The sequence below is a fragment of the Capra hircus genome, chromosome 15, assembly GCF_001704415.2.
Source record: "Capra hircus breed San Clemente chromosome 15, ASM170441v1, whole genome shotgun sequence".
Taxonomy (NCBI): Eukaryota; Metazoa; Chordata; class Mammalia; order Artiodactyla; family Bovidae; genus Capra; species Capra hircus.
In genome coordinates, this window is record NC_030822.1 from 50,587,268 (window position 1) to 50,606,736 (window position 19,469).

At 48.4% G+C, this 19,469-nt stretch overlaps 1 protein-coding gene across 1 annotated transcript in view; it reads right to left on the bottom strand.

The window, feature by feature from the left end:
- TECTA (tectorin alpha) overlaps nt 1–19,469 on the bottom strand; it is an 81,283-nt gene that overhangs the window by 39,881 nt on the left and 21,933 nt on the right. Inside the window, exons 7-10 of the mRNA XM_018059641.1 lie at nt 17,712–18,282; nt 15,191–15,783; nt 13,312–13,885; nt 5,041–5,642 (exon numbers count right to left, since the gene is read on the bottom strand). Coding sequence (XP_017915130.1) covers nt 5,041–5,642; nt 13,312–13,885; nt 15,191–15,783; nt 17,712–18,282 — 2,340 coding nt within the window. The remainder of the gene's footprint in view (nt 1–5,040; nt 5,643–13,311; nt 13,886–15,190; nt 15,784–17,711; nt 18,283–19,469) is intronic.

The following is a 19,469-nucleotide window of genomic DNA, read 5'->3' on the forward strand; positions in this document are numbered from 1 at the left end:
GGGTCAGTGTGGGGCTATTTGTTTCTCATCTGAGTATCGGAAATGAGGCCACAAACTTGCTTTTCAGTGGAGAGCTTTCCTTTAAACAGCTGGCCCGGACCTGCTGCCGCCTCTTCAGCTGCTCTGAGGTCCCCTCACACCCCCCACCTTGCTGCCCCTCTGGGTCTCCACGGACGATTCCTGGTCCTCCTTCTGGGCCTGGCCAATGGACACCTTCAGGGCTCAGCTCTGGGTCATCTCTTCCAGAAAGCCTTCCTTCTCCACCCCCAGGTAGCTCAGGCAACCTGTTCTCTCATGACACCCACCTTCCCACCCACACATCATATTTTTCTGGGATTTCACATCCTGTTAAAGTTACCTGCGAACACGTCTGTCTCTCCTACCAGACCCTGAGTTCCCTTAGCACAGGAGCCCTGTTTGACTCATGTTTCTACCCTCAGGGTTTGGCACAGGACAGACATCAATACAAGCCCGTCAAACACAGCTGAGCCAGAGTGATGTTCAAAGGTCCTCTCTTCTCTGCTGCCCACAGGATGAGCAGTCAGTGTTAAAGACACTGGCTGTGAGGGTCCTGAAAGCCTTCCCCTCGGCCTGGACCACTCAGGACCTGGCCCTGTTGAGCCTGGGCGAGATGGAGGACAGGGGCCATCTCTGGAGCTCAGGCTGTAGACGGCTGACGCTCGGGCTGTGCGATGCCCAGGAGAGGCTCCCCTCTCCTGCTCACCCCACACCCTGCCTGGTACACACAGCATGTTTATTTCTAGTTTTCCTCAGCTTAGTGGATTTCCCCATATCCTCAGTACTGCAGGGAAAGAGAGTCACAGAGGGACCTGGCGTGCCAAGGAGTCCCTTCCAGGTCACCTCTGGTTTTGTGTGCACCAGCAGTGACCCGGCTCTGTTGCTGTGTTTTGCCCGGCGCTTGACTGTGTGCTGTCATTATGATGGCCGTTATTCTTCTCAGGGAGAGATGGTGACTAATAATAACATCATGGGAAAAACAAATGCAAATCATTGAACAAGCAGATCCTGTAGTGCATGTTAATAATTCAAAGTAAATGCTAAATCTATTCCCCAGGCCTCCGAAGGAAAGAAGCTTTAAGCATCCTGAACCTGGTCTTCCTCTCAGAGATTGGAAAGCTATATACTCTATTCCCAGCTTGGGCATCTTAGGACATCTGGGGACATAGAAAGGCAGGCCGTGGAAAGTGTCCCCTCATCCCGTTAATCAATTCCTCCTTGCTGCCCATGACTCTCTAATTACTCCCTGTTGTAGACCGAGTTGTATCCCCCCAAAAGATACACTGAAGTCTTAACCCCCAGGACATGTGAACATGGTCTTGCTCAGAAATAGGGTCTTTGCAGATCTTCATCAAGTTAAGATCAGATCACGCTGTGAAAGGGTGGGTGAACCCTAAATCCAACGACGAATGGTCTTAAAAGGAAAGAGATCTGGTGCAGGGGGAAGAAGGTCATGAAAAGATGGAGGCAGAGACTGGAGGTATGAGGCCCCAAGGCAAGGGTCACCTACAACCACCAGAAGCTGGGAGAAAGCCTGGAATAGATGCTTCCCTAGGACCCCCGAGGGACCATGGCCCTGCCAACACCTTGATTTCAGACTCCTGGCCTCCAGAGCTGTAAGAGGGCACGTTTCTGGTTTTAGGCCATCTGGTCTATGATGCTTTGTGATAGGAGCCCTAAGAACTAACATACTGTCTGAGAAGAAGAGACCAGCAGTGTGGTTCTCATGGCACTTGACTTTTTAGCCACGAGTGCATCTCAAGAGACATGTGCCTGGAAGGTGAGCTGACCCAAAGAGAGGGAAACACCCAGTGAGAGTGGGGAATCAGCCTCTGGGGAGGAGAGAGGGAGAGCAGAAAAAAGAACTAGTGTTCATGAGGATCTGGTGTCCATATGTGAAGGTAACTGGGTCAGAAAACATAGGCAACCTCAGATGCCTACTTAACTAAACCTCGAGAGTGTGTAATGCAAGGCAGAAAATACAATTTCATAGTACACTGGATGAGCCAGGGCTTACGAACAGATTGCATTTTAAAAGAAGAGAGCAATCTGAAAAGTAGAAAGGCGGAAGAGCGTTAAATGTCACAGAGAGAAGGAATGACATCAAAGTTTATAAATCTCAGGGTAGAAAAATATCAGAGGAGGAGCAAAGCACAAATAGGGTGCCGCCGCATGGACAAAATGATTGATGTCTTTGTTTTAACACAATTGATGAAAGTGAAGGAGAGAAGTTATTGTAATGAGTGACTTTGACTATCCAGACATCTGTTGGAAAACTTATGTGGCTAAAAGCAAGGCACCTGATATATTCCTAACTTGTCTGGGTGGCAATTCAATCTTCCCAATTGCTGACGAAGTGACCAGCGGCAAAATGAAAGTCATAGGAACCTTGGAAGAAAGGGCTTGTTATGTCATCTGTTTCCTTTATTTGACAAACGTTTTGAGTGTCATGGCACGCAGTATATTCATTTAACATAAAGATAGATTAGGTGTGGTTCCCACCCTCAAGAGGCCCACAATGAGTATTGAGTGAGCCAGACACAAACATCATGGAAAAATGCACTATGATTAATGCCTTCAATGACTGAGGGACCAACTGTTAGAAGGAAACACATAGGGAAACAGTAGGGGGTTTGGGTGAAATATCCAAGAAAGAGAAGAGGAATGTCCATAGTGAGACTTTCATCTTAGGTGCTAAAAAGGCACATTTTCCAGTAAACGTGAAAGAGAAGACAGTTTAAGAAGCAGATGGCTGGTGAGAGCCTATTGTAAAGCACAGTGGGAAAAAAAAGGTACAATCTGTTTTTAGGACACATTAAGTTAACCTTAAGAATGCATTCCGATACACAGAGGGTACAGACAAATATGGGCTTCCCTGGTGGCTCAGTGGTAAAGCATCTGCCTGCCAATGCAGGAGACTTGAGTTTGATCCCTGGGTCAGGAAGACCCCTGGAGAAGAGAATGGCAACCCTCTCCAGTATTTTGAGCTTCCTAGGTGGCTCAATGGTAAAGAATCCACCTACAGGAGCTGCAGGAGACACAGGTTCCATCCCTGGGTCAGGAAGATCCCCTGGAGGCAGAAATGGTGACCCATTCCAGTATTCTTGCCTGGGAAATCCCACGGACAGAGGAGCCTGGCAAGCAACAGTCCATGGGATCGCAGAGAGTCAGACACGACTGAGCGGCTAAGCTCAAAGACAAATACTATTTGATTCCACTTACATGAGGAACCTAAAACAGTCAAATTCATAGAGTCAGAAAGCACACTGGTAGATGCCAGAGGCTGGGGTGGGGAGGGGATGGCGAGTTAGTGTTTCATGGGGACAGAGTTTAGGAAGGTGAAAAGTTCGGGAGTGGAAAATGATGAGGTGCACGATGTGAATGCGCTTAGCGCCACTGAATTGCAGTCTGTAGCGTTAGTCGCCCAGTCGTGTCTGACCCTTCGCAACCCCATGGACTGTAGCCCACCAGGCTCCTCTGTCCATGGGATTCTCCAGGCAAGAATCCTGGAGTGGGTTGCCATTTCCTCCTCCAGAGGATCTTCCCCACCCAGCGATCGAACTTGAGTCTCCTCCACTGCAGGCAGATTCTTTACTGTATGAACTACAGGGAAGTCTCAAATTGTACAGTTAAGTATGTTTAAAATAGTATGCTTTATATTATGTGACTTTTATGGCAATAATTGGGAACACATGTACACCTGTGGTGGATTCATGTCAATGTATGGCAAAACCTATACAGCATTGTAAAGTAAAATAAAGTAAAAATAAAAATTAAAATTAAAAAAAAAAAAAGCTCATAAACCTCCGTTTGTCATAGAAGGGGGTTAAAGGAAATCCTAAGAAAGGAAAGATATCAGAAGAGCTGCCCAAAGAAGTCTTTAAGTCAGGATTTGAAAGGGAACATATATAAGAGCAAGAAGCACTTCCTTAGAGATATATTACACCAGAGACCTGAGAAGATAGTGTTAGAAAGCTGACATCCTAAGTCAGCTCCTCCAAAATGCTAAAGTAATGGCTTGTTAGTATCCCAAGTTCTACTTAGGGTGGGCCCTTGAAGAAGGGGTGGCCAGGCTCTTTCTGGGGCCAATGTCCACAGGCTGGACTTTGGAGGGCACAAAACTCCTCAACCCCTACCTGCTCCTGTCTTCAAGGTCAATGGACAGAAAATGTGGGAAAAAGTAAGATTATAAGGGAGCCCCTAAGTGCTCCAAATGTGGGCAAGACTCTTGAACTCCTGGCTTCCCTGGGAACCAAAGGGAGACTGGAAGAGGCGGAAGGAGGCCCAAGCAGACAAATGTTTTTATCTCAAAGAAGAGAAAGAGGGGCTTCTCTGATGGTCCGGTGGTTATGAATTCACCTGCCAATGCAGGAGACACGGGTTTGATCCCTGGTCTGGAAAGATCCCACCTGCCGTGGGGCAACTAAGCTTGTGAACCACAAGTACTGAGCCCATGCACCCTAGAGCCTGTGCTCCAGAAGAAGAGAAGCCAGCTCAATGAGCAACCTGTGCAACGCAACTGGGGAGTAGCCCCCACTCACCACAACTAGAGAAAGCCTGCGCACAGCAATGAAGACCCAGCGCAGCCAAAAACAAATAAACTACAAGGCAAAGAGATGGGTTAAACAACAGTACACTGGCAGATGCCTGGCTTGTACTAGGCGTGCCTTCTCCTACATAGACAGCAACTGCCCGAGGCCACATGACAGTAGGCGAGCCGGGACTCCATCAGGCTGTGCCGTCCCCAGCACGCTCTGATGTGGCATGAAAGGCTGAGGTCCTAGAGCTGGTTCTGTCCCTAATTCAGTGCCGGTGACCTGGGTATTTTCCTGTCTGAGGGCTCCATTCCTTATCTGTAAGATAAAGTGACAGGAAATCTACAGGGCCCCTCTTTGCCCTGACATCCTCTGCTGTTCCTTGAATCCTGGGCCTGCCTGGTTCAGCGGCAGCCTGGCTTGCTGGCTCGGGAGCCCCGTCCTCGCATCCCCACAGCTCCCCTGCTGGGGCCCTGCACGCACTCACCAGCACTGTGTGCTTGTAGGCCCTGTGGATCACGATGCTGTAGCCCCACACGGTCACGTCCACCTGCTTGACCCACAGCGCCAGCGACGGATCTCGGTCCTCGTTCTTGGCGGTGACGACGAACTTGGGGAATGTGTCTGAGTTCGGCCTGCTTCCTGTGGTGCACAGGATGAGCGGGCAGCTGGTCTGGAAGTCAAAGGGGTAGCCGTCAAAGGTCAGGTAGTGGCCGTAGCCCGAGACGACGCAGGAGGCGTCGGTGCGGGCCTGGCAGTAGTAGAGGCCACCCTCCTCCATGCAGTACTCGTCGTCCTTGCAGGGGATGGTCTCACAGTGGACGCTGTTGTCCGTGCCGTTGCAGTAGCAGAAGATCTGGCAGTCCAGGTCCACCCAGAAGGTCTCATTGGTGGCAAGCTGGTGCCCTTCGAAGTTGCAGCCACACTCGCTCCGGGTGACGCACTGGCTGCCTTGCAGGGCGTAGCCCTCGTCACACTGACACCCCTCGGTGCAGGTGTCCACACAGATGGGGCCCAGGGCCAGGGTCTCACAGGTCTCTGTACACGTCATGCACTCCTCGAAATGGCTGTTCTCCGGGCACTCCAGAGCTGAGGGTGGGCAAGGAGAAGAGGGGCTTGAGAAAGGGACAGAGAGTAGAGACAGAGTTTGTGTACACTCATCAGCATGCACAAGTGCATGTGCGTTCACAGGTGTATGCACATGTATGTGCGTGTGTGTGCATGCATGGGTGTGTGCAATGCACGTGTGTGCCTGTGTGTGCATGTGTATATGCAGCATGTGACTCTTATTTGTCTGGTGCAGTGGGCTCAGGGAGCGCCACGTGAGCAGCATGCCACCAGCTTCACTGGGGGTGATCCATCCGAGACTCCGTGAGCCTTTGTCATGTGCCCAAACACATGATTTCTCACATAGAAGATTCTGGGAGGACAGGCCTGTTCTGAGCACCTGCAACATGCCAGGCACTGTTCTAGGCATTTTAGTGTGATTTTCCCAACAACTTGGATGGTAAGGAAAGTCGAATCACCCTTGTCTTACAGGTAAGGAAACTGAAGTTCAGTGACTTCACCCCGCTGGTACTGGAGAGAGATTTGAACCTGTGTCTCTTGAATCTAAGTCTCCAAACTCAAAGACTTTGGCAAGAGAGTCCTGGAAGGAACAAATGCTTTGAGGCCACAGAGACCTGGGGGTGCATCTCTGAGCTTCAGTTTCTTCTTTTATTAAATAAGGACAATGCTTAACTAGCACCGCTGTTCTGAGGATTAATAATCTAATATGCCAAGTCCACAGTAGTGTCAGTAAACTCTGTGCTCTTCCCCCTCTTATTCTTCCCTCCATTACAGACAGGTTTCAGGGTGGTACCACTACTCTACAAACTGGACTCCCCCTGGGTCTTTCGTCTCTCTGCTCCTGTGCCCTCTGACCCCTTCTGCTGCCTCACTGACTTCAGAAATGGTCACCCCCACCTCCTCTGTTCACGCCCTTGGCCCCAATGGCATAGCCCTCACCAAGTAAAATGCTACCCATCTTCCAACTTCACTTCAAGTTGTGCTTCTGTCTAGAAGCCTTCCTTGATGGATTAAGTCTCTGAGTCACTAAGCACAGCACGTAATAGAAAATCATACATAGCTCATCGTGGGGTTCTGTGTAACCTTCCCATTCCTCTTTATTATTTTTGTTTGTCGGAATTTGATATGAGCTGGGGTGAGTCCAGGAGCAGAGAAGAAATCTACCTACAGGTCTGTGTTGTCTGAAGATCTGTGAAGGTCCTCACCCACCATCTCCTGGGAGTTTAAGATCTTGCCTTTAAGGCTCTTTTTAGGTATTATGTACACTATCACTCCTTAAGAGGGTTTTATAATCCAAGGACACAAAGGACACTATAGAGAAAAAGCGCCTGACAGTAATAGACCTGCTGATGAGTACCAACTCAACAGTTCCGCACTGCGTACTGAAAGCCAATCTTTTTTTTTCCCTCTGGGCTAAGGGGTTGTCTCCATTTCTGTTGACTAGTTGAAGGCTAGTTCAGCACTAATAAAATATGTCTGTAGAGAGGGATTTTCACATTTGTCTCTAAATTATGAATGTTCTAACACTGACTGGAGGTTTATGGTGATAGCAAATAACATGACTTATTTAAATGGCTCCCATTTTATGAATTATTGTGTTGTCTGAATGTGTCTGAAAGTCTGGCATATACAGAAGCGAAGTAATAAAACTTCTCCTGGCCCCCAAAATGCCTCTGAAATTACTTAATTGGGCAGTCTGACTCTGCCAGTGAGCGCCGGTTAAAAAAATATCCGAACACAGAAGCAGCGGTTGTTTCTCTCCAGGCCCAAAGGAGACTGTGTTCCTGATTCGCAGTTGTCACGCAATCCAATCCCCACACTGCAAGACCCCGGCCAGATTAACCTCTTAGTACTCAAAGACTTGATTATAAAGTGTGTGTGTGCTCTGGACTGCCTCGCCAGACCCATCCACACATTCTAGGGCATTCTCAAGTGTGTGCCGTGACCCTCCACCCAAGGAAGCCAGGCTCCATGTAGTTGCTGCTGTCCACGTGTCTCCCTCTAAAAGAGGTACTTAAAAGCACTTGCTCCAGCTCTGCAGGCTCTGATGAAGGATTCAGTTCAGTTCAGTTGCTCAGTCATGTCCAAATCTTTGTGACCCCATGGAATGCAGCAAGCCAAGCTTCCCTGTTCATACCAACTCCCAGAGCATGTTCAAACTCATGTCCATAGAGTCAGTAATGCCATCCAACCATCTCATCCTTTATCATCCCCTTGTATTCCTCTTAAATCTTTCCCAGCATCAGGGTCTTTTCCAGTGAGTCAAATCTTTGCATCAGGTGGCCAAAGTATTGGAGTTTCAGCATCAGTCCTTTCAATGAATATTCAGGACTGATTTCTTTTAGGATTGACTGGTTTGATCTCCTTGCAGTCCAAGGGACTCTCAAGAGTCTTCTCTAACACCAAGTTCAAAAGCATCAATTCTTCGGTGCTCAGCTTTCTTTATAGTCCAGCTCTCACATCCATACATGACTACTGGAAAAACCATAGCTTTGACTAGATGGATCTTTGTTGGCAATGTAATGTCTCTGCTTTTTAATATGCTGTCTAGGTTGGTCACAGCTTTTCTTCCAAGGAGCAAGCGTCTTTTAATTTCCATGGCTGCTGTCACCATCTGCAGTGATCTTGGAGCCCCCCAAAATAAAGTCTCTCACTGTTCCCACTGTTTCCCCATCAATTTGCCAAGAGGTGATGTGACCGGATGCCATGATCTTAGTTTTTTGAATGCTGAGTTTTAAACCAGCTTTTTCACTCTCATCTTTAACTTTCATCAAGAGACTCTTCAGTTCCCCTTTGCTTTCTGCCATAAGGGTGGTGTCATCTGTATACCTGAGGTTATTGATATTTCTCCTGGCAATCTTGATTCCAGCTTGTGCTTCACCCAGTCTGGCATTTCACATAATGTACTCTGCATATAAGTTAAATAAACTGGATGACAATATACAGCCTTGATGTATTCCTTTCCCAATCTGGAACCAGTCAGTTGTTCCATGTCCAGTTCTAACTGTTGCTTCCTGACCTGCATACAGATTTCTCAGGAGGCAGGTAAGTTGGTCTGGTATTCCCATCTCTTTAAGAATTTTCCAGAGTTTGTTGTGATCCACACAGCCCAAGTCTTTGGCATAGTCAATATAGCAGAAGTAGATGCTTGTCTGGAACTCTTTTGCTTTTTCAATGATCCAACAGATGTTGGAAATTTGATCTCTGGTTCCTCTGCCTTTTCTAAATCCAGTTTGAACATCTGGAAGTTCTCAGTTAATGTACTGTAGAAGCCTGGCTTGGGGAATTTTGAGCATAACTTTGCTAGTGTGTTGGATGAGTGCAACTGTGTCGTAGTCTGAGCATTCTTTGGCATTGCCTTTCTTTGGGACTGGAATGAAAACTGACCTTTTCCAGTCCTGTGACCGCTGATGAGTTTTCCAAATTTGCCGACATATTGAGTGCAGCACTTTCACAGCATCATCTTTTAGGATTTGAAATAGCTCAACTGGAACTCCATCATCTCCGCTAGCTTTGTTCACAGTGATGCTTCCTCAGGCCCACTTCACTTCGCATTCCAGGATGTCTGGCACTTCACTTTGCATTCCAGGATGTCTGGCTCTAGGTGAGTGATCATACCGTTGTGGTTATCCAGGTCATTAAGACCACAGTTCTTCTGTGTATTCTTGCCACCTCTTAATATCTTCTGCTTCTGTTAGGTCCATACCATTTCTGTCCTTTATTGTGCCCATCATTGCATGAAGTGTTCCCTTGATACCTGTAATTTTCTTGAAGAGATCTTCAGTCTTTCCCATTCTATTTCTATTCTATTCTATATAGTTTTTTTCCCTCTATTTCTTTGCATTGATCACTGAGGAAGGCTTTCTTATTTATCTCTCCTTGCTATTCTTTGGAACTCTCCATTCAATTGGTATATCTCCTTTTGTCCTTGGCCGTTAGCTTCTCTTCTTTTCTCAGCTATTTGTAAGGCCTCCTCAGACAACCATTTTGCCTTTTTGCATTTCTTGCTCTTGGAGATGGTCTTGATCACCACCTCCTGTACAATGTTACAAACCTCTGTGCATAGTTAGTTCTTCAGGCACTCTGTCTGTCAGATCTAATCCCTTGAATCTATTTCTCACTTCCACTGTATAATCATCAGGGATTTGATTTAGGTCATACCTGAATGGTCTAGTGGTTTTCCCTACTTTCTTCAATTTAAGTTTGAATTTGGCAATAAGGAGTTCATGATCTGAGCCACAATCAGCTCCCAGTCTTGTTTTTGCTGACTGTATAGAGCTTCTCCATCTTTGGCTGCAAAGAATATAATCAGTCTGATTTCGGTGTTGACCATCTGGTGATGTCCATGTGTAGAGTCTTCTCTTGTGTTGTTGGAAGAGGGTGTTTTCTATGACCAGTGTGTTCTCTTGGCAAAACTCTGTTAGCTTTTGCCCTGCTTCATTTTGTACTCCAAGGCCAAACTTGCCTGTTATTCCAGGTATCTTTTGATTTCCTACTTTTGCATTCCTGTCCCGTAGGAGGAAAAGGGCATTTTTTGTGTGTGTGTGTGTGTGTTAGTTCTAGGTCTTATAGGTCCTCATAGAACTGTTGGTGAAGGATAGGGAGAAGCAATTCTCAGCAGGTACTGCAACCAGGAAAAGAAAGCATCATTTCCATGGTCCCACACTTACTTCGCATGAACAGTGCCACCAAACTGTGCTTGGTGCAGTACAAAAACAATCCAGTGACATTTCCCGCTGGGTAGGATCTCATAGCCTAAGAGGATGACACAGATACAGTCTGGCAACAACATGGATTGGGTATGGGCAGAGTCTGTAATCCTGTAACATGAATGAACTATAACTACAAAGCTGAGTGCAGGGGGAGGGACGGAGATCACTGCAGACAAGCTAGAGGTAAGGCAGAAGAGGATGTGGGAGGTGGGTTAATAAGAAGGCCTAGGGAAGGCATTCTGAGGTCCCAGTAGGTGTGGTGGTCAGTAGAAACCTTGGAGCCTCCCTCCCTTTAGGTGAATTTCTGAAAAGAACATTCCCAGAATTCCAGCTCCAGGACTGACAGCCTCTGCCATTAAACCCTCCCCAGTGTGGTCAGGGTCACCTGGGACAAAACCACCTATATCTGGGATGACACTCCTTTGGATTTTTGATATTCAGAAACAAGGGTATTATTATAAAATAAAGGTGAGTGTGTGTGTGTGTGTGTGTGTGTGTGTGTGTGTGTCTTAGTTCTATCTAAGAATTTTCTACTGAAAGGGCTTAGAGGCAAAGTAAGGATACTCCAGTAGTGACAGGTAAGCCTCACCAAGACCTTGGTTTCTTCTTTTTTAAAAAATCTTTAGGCCCTGTTGCAATGACTCTTAGTTTTCTGAGCAGGGATCGATCCATGTCCCCTGCATTGGAAGCATGGAGTCTTAACCACTGGACCATCAGGGAAGTACCCAGACCTTAACTTCTAGTAGCATTCTCCACCAAAAGGAACCTGGGCTTCTTGGAGTAATGGTTGATTCTAGGCTGGGGAAGGGAAGGCTAAAAGACGATTTGGAGCATCTTGTTAATCTAGAAAGTAAGAAAATGGGTGGGATGGAGGTTCAAGAAGGAGGGGACATGTGTATACTTATGGCTGACCTATGTTAATGTAAGGCAGAAACCAACACAGCATTGTAAAGCAATTATCCTCCAATGAAAAATAAATTAAATTTTTTAAAAGAAAGAAAATAACAGAAGCCTATGAAAAGGAGGTAGGAGGCAACTTGAAGGGGCTCCCACGGGCCAAATTTGAAACAATTTTAATGCTGAAATAATTAACAAATGTAATATATCCCCAGTGGTTCAGTGGTAAAGAATCCGCCTGCCCAGCAGGAGCTGTGGGTTTGATCCCTGGGTCAGGAAGAGCCCTTGGAGGAGGAAATGGCAACCCACGGCAGTATTCTTGTCCATGGGAAATCCCATGGACAGAGGAGTCTGGCGGGCTACAGTCCATAAGGTCAAGAAGAGTGGGACGTGACTTAGTGACTGTGCGTGAGCATGAGCGATAGGAAACACAAATAACTGGGAAAAAAACAGGAATCCACGTGTGCATATTGATAAGATAGATGGGACTTCCCTGGAGGTCCCATGGTCAGGACTCCACGTTTCCAAAGCAGGGGGCTGAGGCTTGGCCCTTGGTCAGGGAACTAGACCCCACAAGCTGGATGATTGAGATAAATAAACAGGTGGATGGACGGATAAATGAGGACAGGCAGACAGGAGAGAAGCGAGGGCTCAGAAAAATAACAGCTGCTGACGGGCACTAGTGGAGAGAAAACAGGAGTTGGAAACTGCCAGCCTGCAAACACCATGCTGAAGACCAATACCAGTGTAAGTCCTCGGTGGGCACTAAATCGAGGAGGGGGACTCTGAGGACAAGCAGGACATGCATAGTCTTAAAGTATTTCCCCACACAGTGGTCATTAGTTGCATGGGAGAAACCCCATAATGACACAGAGTGAGGACATTTGACACCTCCTGACCAAGGGATCAACATGCCCATCCCTAATGAAAGGAGGCTCTACAGAGTGCGCCGCCCATGTGACCTGATACCAGCAGGAAAACAGGCATCTCCTAAGCAGGAAGCTTGGTGCAGTGTACAGTGTTACCCCCTCATGGGGATATACCCAACCCAAATGGGGGCCATTCTGTTTCAAAAGGAGGGAGACTCTATTCTTCAAAAATGACAAGATCATTAGAGACAAAGAAAGCTAAAGAATTGTTCCAGGTTTAAGGAGACCAAAGAGACATGACAACTAAATGCCACGTGGGATCCTAAGACTAGATCTGTGCTGAGAGAGGGCTAAATCCATAAAGGACATTACTGGGTCAACTGGCAAAATTGAAATACAAATGCTAAGTTATCGCATCAATGTTAAGTTTCCTAAGGTCAGTAACTGTATTATGCTATGAATCAGTGTCCTGAAGAGATAATCAGTCGTGAGGGATGGAATTCTCAATGGTGGAGCTGGTCTTGGTGAGGTCTGACCTTCCTGGTAGGGAAGAGATATGGAGATGTAGTCCAGGTGGGTCAGTCCTGATTCCAGGCCTGGGTCCCACTTCCTCAGCCACCTCTCCTTCTACCTTCCCACTCACTCCTCCCTCTGGGCTCCCCCATAGCCGAGGAGGTTCTCTATCTCCTCTTCCCAGCAATCATTCTAATTACTACCAGTAGTGCCAAGAGGGGTGAAATATTCTGGGGACAAGATGAAAAACCAGCTACATGGGGCTTTTCATAACCATTGTCAAGCTGTCGTTGGGAATAGGGCTAATCTCTACTTGGGAGAAGGTACCCCAACTGATCACATTCTTTTGAAATGAATGGGGTCCTGCTGCCAAGAGAGAAGGCACCCACTGAGCTGTCACAAAGATTTCTGGTGCTGTGACATGATGTGTCTCCTCCACTAGATAAAACCAAGGGTCAAGAGCTAACTGTTCTACAGCCAAGAGGGACTGTGTGATGAGAAACAAAAATAAAGGTGAGAAACAGTCTGGTCTGGGGGGACAGGCCTTCCAGAGGACACCCAGGGAAAGTCTACAAGATAATTAGATTGTCCTTGAGTGTGGGATTCCACCAGGAAAAGAAGAAGATCCAGTGGGATGTCTCAGCTCTTGCCCCGCCCATCATCCCAGCCGGCTTCCCCCATAACGCAGCCCCAACTCACGGCAGAAGTTGTGGGTTCTCCAGGGGCCCACCTCCACATCGGCGTTCTTGCAGGCACTTGCGTACCGGGCCACGGAGTCACACAGCTCCGACTCATTGCCCCCGCTCTGACACAGGCGGAAGAGGCAGGTGCGGTAGTAGGCGGTGACGTTGACCACACTGTGACACTCCAGGAAGGAGCTGTTGGAGGGGTCATTGATGATGCCGCACCTGGAACGGCTGCGGTAGAACTTTAGCAGCTCCGAGTCGTTGTTGCAGGCCTTCAGCAGGTCCCCGCACTCCCCATTGCAGATCTCCTCGAAAGTGGTCCAGCTCTCCAGGAACACTGCCAGGTTGTCCGTGCACTTGCCAGTGGGGAGACAGAACTCGTCGCTGGCATTGGCGTTGAAGAAGCCGCACAAGCCCCCGGTGCAGTTAAAGTAGGCCGTGGAGAGTCGAATGTAGAGCAGACCCACGTCTGAGTACTGCACGCTCAGCACACCCTTGGACTCCACCGTCGTGCTGTTTTTGTTTCGATAGATTTCCAGCTTCCCCGAAGGATGGAAAAAAGGCAGTTCCACTTCCTGACCATTCACCTGAAAAATTAAATCACTGTCACTCATCCCAGATATGCACAGAGTGCCCACAGTTTCCTAGGCTGTGAATAAAGATGTGGTTCTGCCCCATGGCTAGCCCTTGGAGAAGTGTCGAGAAGCTGACAGTCTGTGGAAACCACACAGACGTCAACTGTTTTTTCATGGGCATCTTTGCTGCTTTTTTCCCAGGCTCCTCTGATCCAGCACATTTGCTGTTTGTGTGTGTGTGTGTGTGTGTGTGTGTGTGTGTGAGGCCCTGAGCTAGTTCCAAACACTGAAGTGTGAGCAAAGGTCATTGTAGACATGTGACTTACCTGTCCCCGAACTCCTACCTCCTTCCTCTCCCTTCCTTGCTCTTCAAATCTTACTCTTCCTGTGTCTCAGCCCCTTGGAAGCACATGGTATATATATCTAATTATCCAGCTGTCCATCTGCCTATCTACCTAACACTAGTTCAATAAATTAATTTCTGCCAGCATGTCAGTGGGAATAAAAACACAGCCTTTTCAGTTTGTGGATGGATGTTTTCTTATTACTGCACTGACTTTTGCTTTCTAGATTAGATGTCATGTGGTATTATGAAATGCATGTCCTACTGGAAGGAGGGCGAACCGCCCCTCCCCCACCCTCCCTCATCTCCAGTCTGCCCCCGCCCAGGAGTCAGGCCCAGGGCCCTCACTTAGCCTTTCTGGGATTCTCCTATGACAATGAGGAGTTGCACTAGGTGATTTCCAAAGATTCCTTGTAGAACTAATTATCTATGAGCCTGTATGTGTAGTATTGGCTATTTTAGACCAGAGCAGAGGGACGGGAGGCACCACGGTGGGCACCCTAGTGTCACATCGATTTCCATCTATAAATAGAAGACCCAGCATAGTACAGGGTGAAGAGCACAGACTCTGGAGCCAGCTGACCCAGCCTTGAATCTCATTTTAGGGCTGTGTGTCTTTGGGGAAGTCACCTAACCTCTCTGTGCATCAGTTTTCTCATCTGTAAAATGAGAATAGTTATCTATGGCCTAGGATGAAATGTCATACTGCTTAGGATAGTGCTTGGCACATAGTAGGCGTCCTGTAAGTATTTGCTATTCTGGGGAGCTGGTCCTCCTCTCATTTGAGGAATCCCAGCTTCACTCCATGTCTCCGCTTGAGGCATACTTGGTGTTGACAGTCAGAAAGCTCTCACATTTCAGAGTCACTGGGGTCCTAGAATCCGCTCACGGTCAGAGGCATCGAGGCAAGCCTGAAGAACACGGCTCCACCGCGAGACTCATCAGAAAACTCCCCAAGGCCACAGGAGTCTTACCTTGACCTCCGAAGCCCAGATGCCTCCTATCTTGACCTCTTGGTCGGCCACCAGGATCCGGACACCCCGCAGCCAGGCGGGCCCCGCCTCTGGCTTCTTCTTGTTGATGTCGATTTCCAAGTACTCCAGCCGCTCGGGGCAGGTCTTGAGGAGCGTGTAGGAGAACTCGGCGGGGAAGGCGTAGGCGGCGCCGTCGAAGGTGTGCAGTACCTGGCTCTGGCTGAGCAGACACACGGTCTCCCGCTTGGGGAAGCAGCCCTGATAGCCGTCCTCCACGGCACACACCTCCCCGCCACGGCATGTCTTGTTGAAGCAGTACACGTCGCCGCCCTCCTCGCACAGGCACTGTACCGTGCAGTTAGCTGTGGCCCAGAAGAACTCGCCCATGGCGTAGTAGTGGCCGTCGAAGTCACAGCCGCACTTGTGCAGCGGGACGCACTGGCTGGTGCTGAGGACAAAGCCTTCGTTGCACTCGCAGCCCTCCGTGCAGGGCGTGACGCAGTTCTGCGAGGCAGTCAGATCCGAGCACGTGTCTGGGCAGCTGCTGGTGCACACGGAGTAGTGGCTGAAGCTCGGGCACTGCACGGTGGACACTGACGTAGGGGAGAGGAGAGAGTGTGACAAGGTGAACGACCCGGGGGCTAACCGGCCAGATCCGCCACGCACGGGGCGGAGGCAGGGGGCCAGGGGGGTTGCCTGGAGGAAGAACGCCCCTTCTGGACCAGTTGGTTCCGGAGGAGGGTCTAGCCGGCACTCGCTGGGGGAAGGGAGACTGAGTCCTTTGGTAATAACTACTGAGCAGCGAGATGGGTTAGAACCTCGTTTGATCATCTTGGAAGGAAGATGGAAGAAAGACTGGAAGAAAAACTTCAGGTTACTATCCTAACTAGATTCCACCGATTACTAAATACAGGTTTAGTACTGAGTAATCTACAACCAGGGAGATGGTTTAAGATATTCACCTGATGGGCGTATAAGTTGGTCTGATTTTAAAGAGCATGCCCCATTCTTAGAAGGAAATAAATCCAACTTGCAGGCGAAATGAAAAAGGTAACTCTTAGAGGAGGAATTTGAAAAAGTGAATTTTCGAACAGGGACCAAATGAGATGGAAAATAAATTCTCTGGGATTTGAAAAATAAGAAAGAACCTTGGCTATCTGAAAAGAACCTGTGTGCCCGTTCCACCAGGAGACTAGATTAGAACTAGATGCCTTCCAAAGGCCCTTCTTGCCTTGGAAGCATTCAGTTCTTATTTTAAAAACATCTGACTCTGGTTTGGGTCTGGTTGAATCCTACAGGCGGGCGCTCAAGAGCCTGACAGACTAGTTCTCTGAATTAAATCTAATTCATCCCACCAAAGTGAAAGACAGAGAGAGAGAGTAATGTGGAGGGTAGGAAAGCAGTACCACTAGAAAAAATTAGCTGTGATAGGCAAAAATTTAGGCAATTGGATGCTCTTAGATTATACAAGGATTAAAGAGAAATCATAGTCAGTCTTAGCTTGAATCAGCATTTGGATATTTCGGGCATGATAGAGGCTGGCCAGTCTCCACAGCAAAAAAATAAAAAACAACACTTAAATATATTGTCTTTTAATAGCTTGATTAATTCTGAAAGAATTGATTCTGATGCATATTAATTTCTATGAAGCCAACTTAAACTGATAGAAAGAAAATTGTCCTCTGGCCTTGGAACTGAAAGAAACTTAAAAAATCTCACCTCCATAGCACTCTCAAATGCATGGGGTATAATTTTCTGTTTACTCTTGTGGAGAAAACCAAAGACCAGGAAAGAAACAAAATTCTAACAGGTGATTTGGCTTTTTTGTTTGCTGGTTTTTAACATTTACATTACTAGGAAGAGTAGCTATGGAGAGAAAGTTGCATAGGAGGAAACCATAAAGCAGCTAAATGGTTCCAAACACTCAATCCAAAAGTGTAATTCCAAGGGGACAGGTGGGTTTCCCACACTGTTGGGGCTTTTCCTCACCACCCAGCGTTTTAGAAAGCTTCTACCTGCCCTGTCTACTGCCCCTTCTCTGGCCAGCTGAAATGCTCCGAAGCAGGAGGGACTGCAAGTGAAGAAGAAAGAGCCAAGGACAAAAATGCCATGGGTTCTATATAAATATCTGGACGGTGACTACTTTCCCCAAAATCTGGTCTTGATTCCCCAGGCCCACATCTGCATTTCCGCAATGGCCTCAGAGATAGACACCTCCAGCTTGGACCACCCCCTCAACCTTGGCTTGGCCACTACTGCTAATGGCCCTACTCTGGCCACATATTCCGTGTGTCCAGACACGGATGCTTATTAGTAGTTTCTTGTTTTCTGATCACCATTTTGGCTGGGGAGAAAGGTCAAGATCCTTCTACAGTTCATTCTTTATCATCTGTGATACTTCAACCTCACCCTGACCCTCAGGTAATGAGTCTTAACAGGGAGCTCTCTGAGGAGCCTGGAAACCCTCTCCCAGCCCCCCTGCACACGAGCGGCTTTCTGTGTGGACGGGATGCCAGCTTACCACACCCAGTCTGGATGCGCCAGTCTCCAATCGGAATGCCCAAGCCTTGGCACACAAGGGCATAGGCCTGGATGGCCTGACACAGGAGGGTCCCGTTGTCCCTCACACTGCACAAGTCATACACGCAGCTGTACACGAAGGCCGTGGGGTCCATAACAGTGCCACACTCCCACAGGGGGCCGTCCGTCCTGTTGAGGAAGCCGCAGTAGTCCGGTCCGAAGTAGAGGGCCTCGGTGGCCGCATCACACCGAGTGCAGTTGTCCACACAGCCTGAGTCGCACTTCCACTCTGCGTGGTAGACCCGCCAGCTCTCTCCCAGGTCCAGGACTGACATGGCCGGCCTGCCGTCAGGGCGCAGGAAGTCATCCAGAGGGTTTTTGTTGTAGTTCCCGCAGAGTCCGCACGTGGAGTTGATGTAGGAGCCTGGGATGGAGATGGAGGCGTAGTGCTGGCCGTCAAATGTCACTAAGAGCCCAAAATCCGTCTCCACGGCAGTAGACATGCCACTCTGGTAGACTTTCACCGCCCCCAATTCTAAGGTGACGGGCAAAGAAGCCACTAGGTCATTAACCTGCCAACAACAGCAATAGTGAAAAGGCAGGTGAGCAGAGGCCAGGGTAGCGGGTCCAGCCAAGGTCAGGAAAAGGAGGTGGAGCAACTCAGTGCCCCAGAGTTCGTGGCCCCCAAGCTGCTCAGGCACCGGAGGGCAGGGCTTGCCTTCCAGGAAGGCGGAGGCCCCCGGGACCCTTGAGAGCAGGCTGCCATTTGGCTTGTGACAGATATGCATTGCTTAGTGCCACTCTAGACCCCTCTGGGGACCAGGTGGTGCTCAACACTTCCTGCCTGGCTCTCAAGGCATGTGTGAATGCTCAGTCATGTCCAACTCTATAGCCCACCAGGCTCCTCTGTCCATGGGATTTTCCAGGCAAGAATACTGGAGTGGGTTGCCATTTCCTCCTCCAGGGGATCTTCCAGACCCAGGGATCGAACCCGTATCTCCTGTATCTCCTGCATGGCTGGGAAGATTCTTCACCACTGCACCCTGTGGGAAGCCTGGCTCTCAGGCCAGCTTCAAGTCTTTTCTCTAAAGACTAGTTACCTGGCTTTTCCTCTTTTCTCCTCTAAATCCATCCTTTAAGTCTCAGCTCAAGTCACTTTCCATGATCCCTGCACTGCCCTTGGCACCCTCGGACACTCCTCCCAGCAGGCAGGGTCACTATAAACCATCCCACACCATCAAGCTTTGAGGCTGCCCTGGTGTTATTCTCTGAGTATTTCACTCTGTCACTTCCTGATACCAGGACTTTGTCATGTCATCATTCAACACAACAAATCTGAACACCTACTAGGTACCAAGCACTATGTTAGATGTTGAGAAAAAAGAATTAAAAAAAAAGTAATTGTCCCTGCCCCTGATAAATTCTTGGTCTGAGGAAGAGAGACACAAATATCAATTATTTTAATGTACCAGTTAAAATATGCATTCATAGGTGATGCAGTGATGCAGTGGGAGAAGGGTACCTGAGCACTGATCCAGCTTGGGGGGGGGCATTCATATCAGCTTTTTAGGGGCAATCAAGTCTGACCTGAGTCTTCAGAGATAAACAGAAGTGGCTGAAGGAAGAGTAGGGGTCAGAGAATTCCAGGAAAAGAGAATGAAGTTGCACGGTTAGATAGGGCTGCACGACTATGAGGAGAGTCATCGGGTGTTGCTGGGCTGCAGAGGGAAGGGGTGGCTGGAGAGGCAGGTAGAGACAC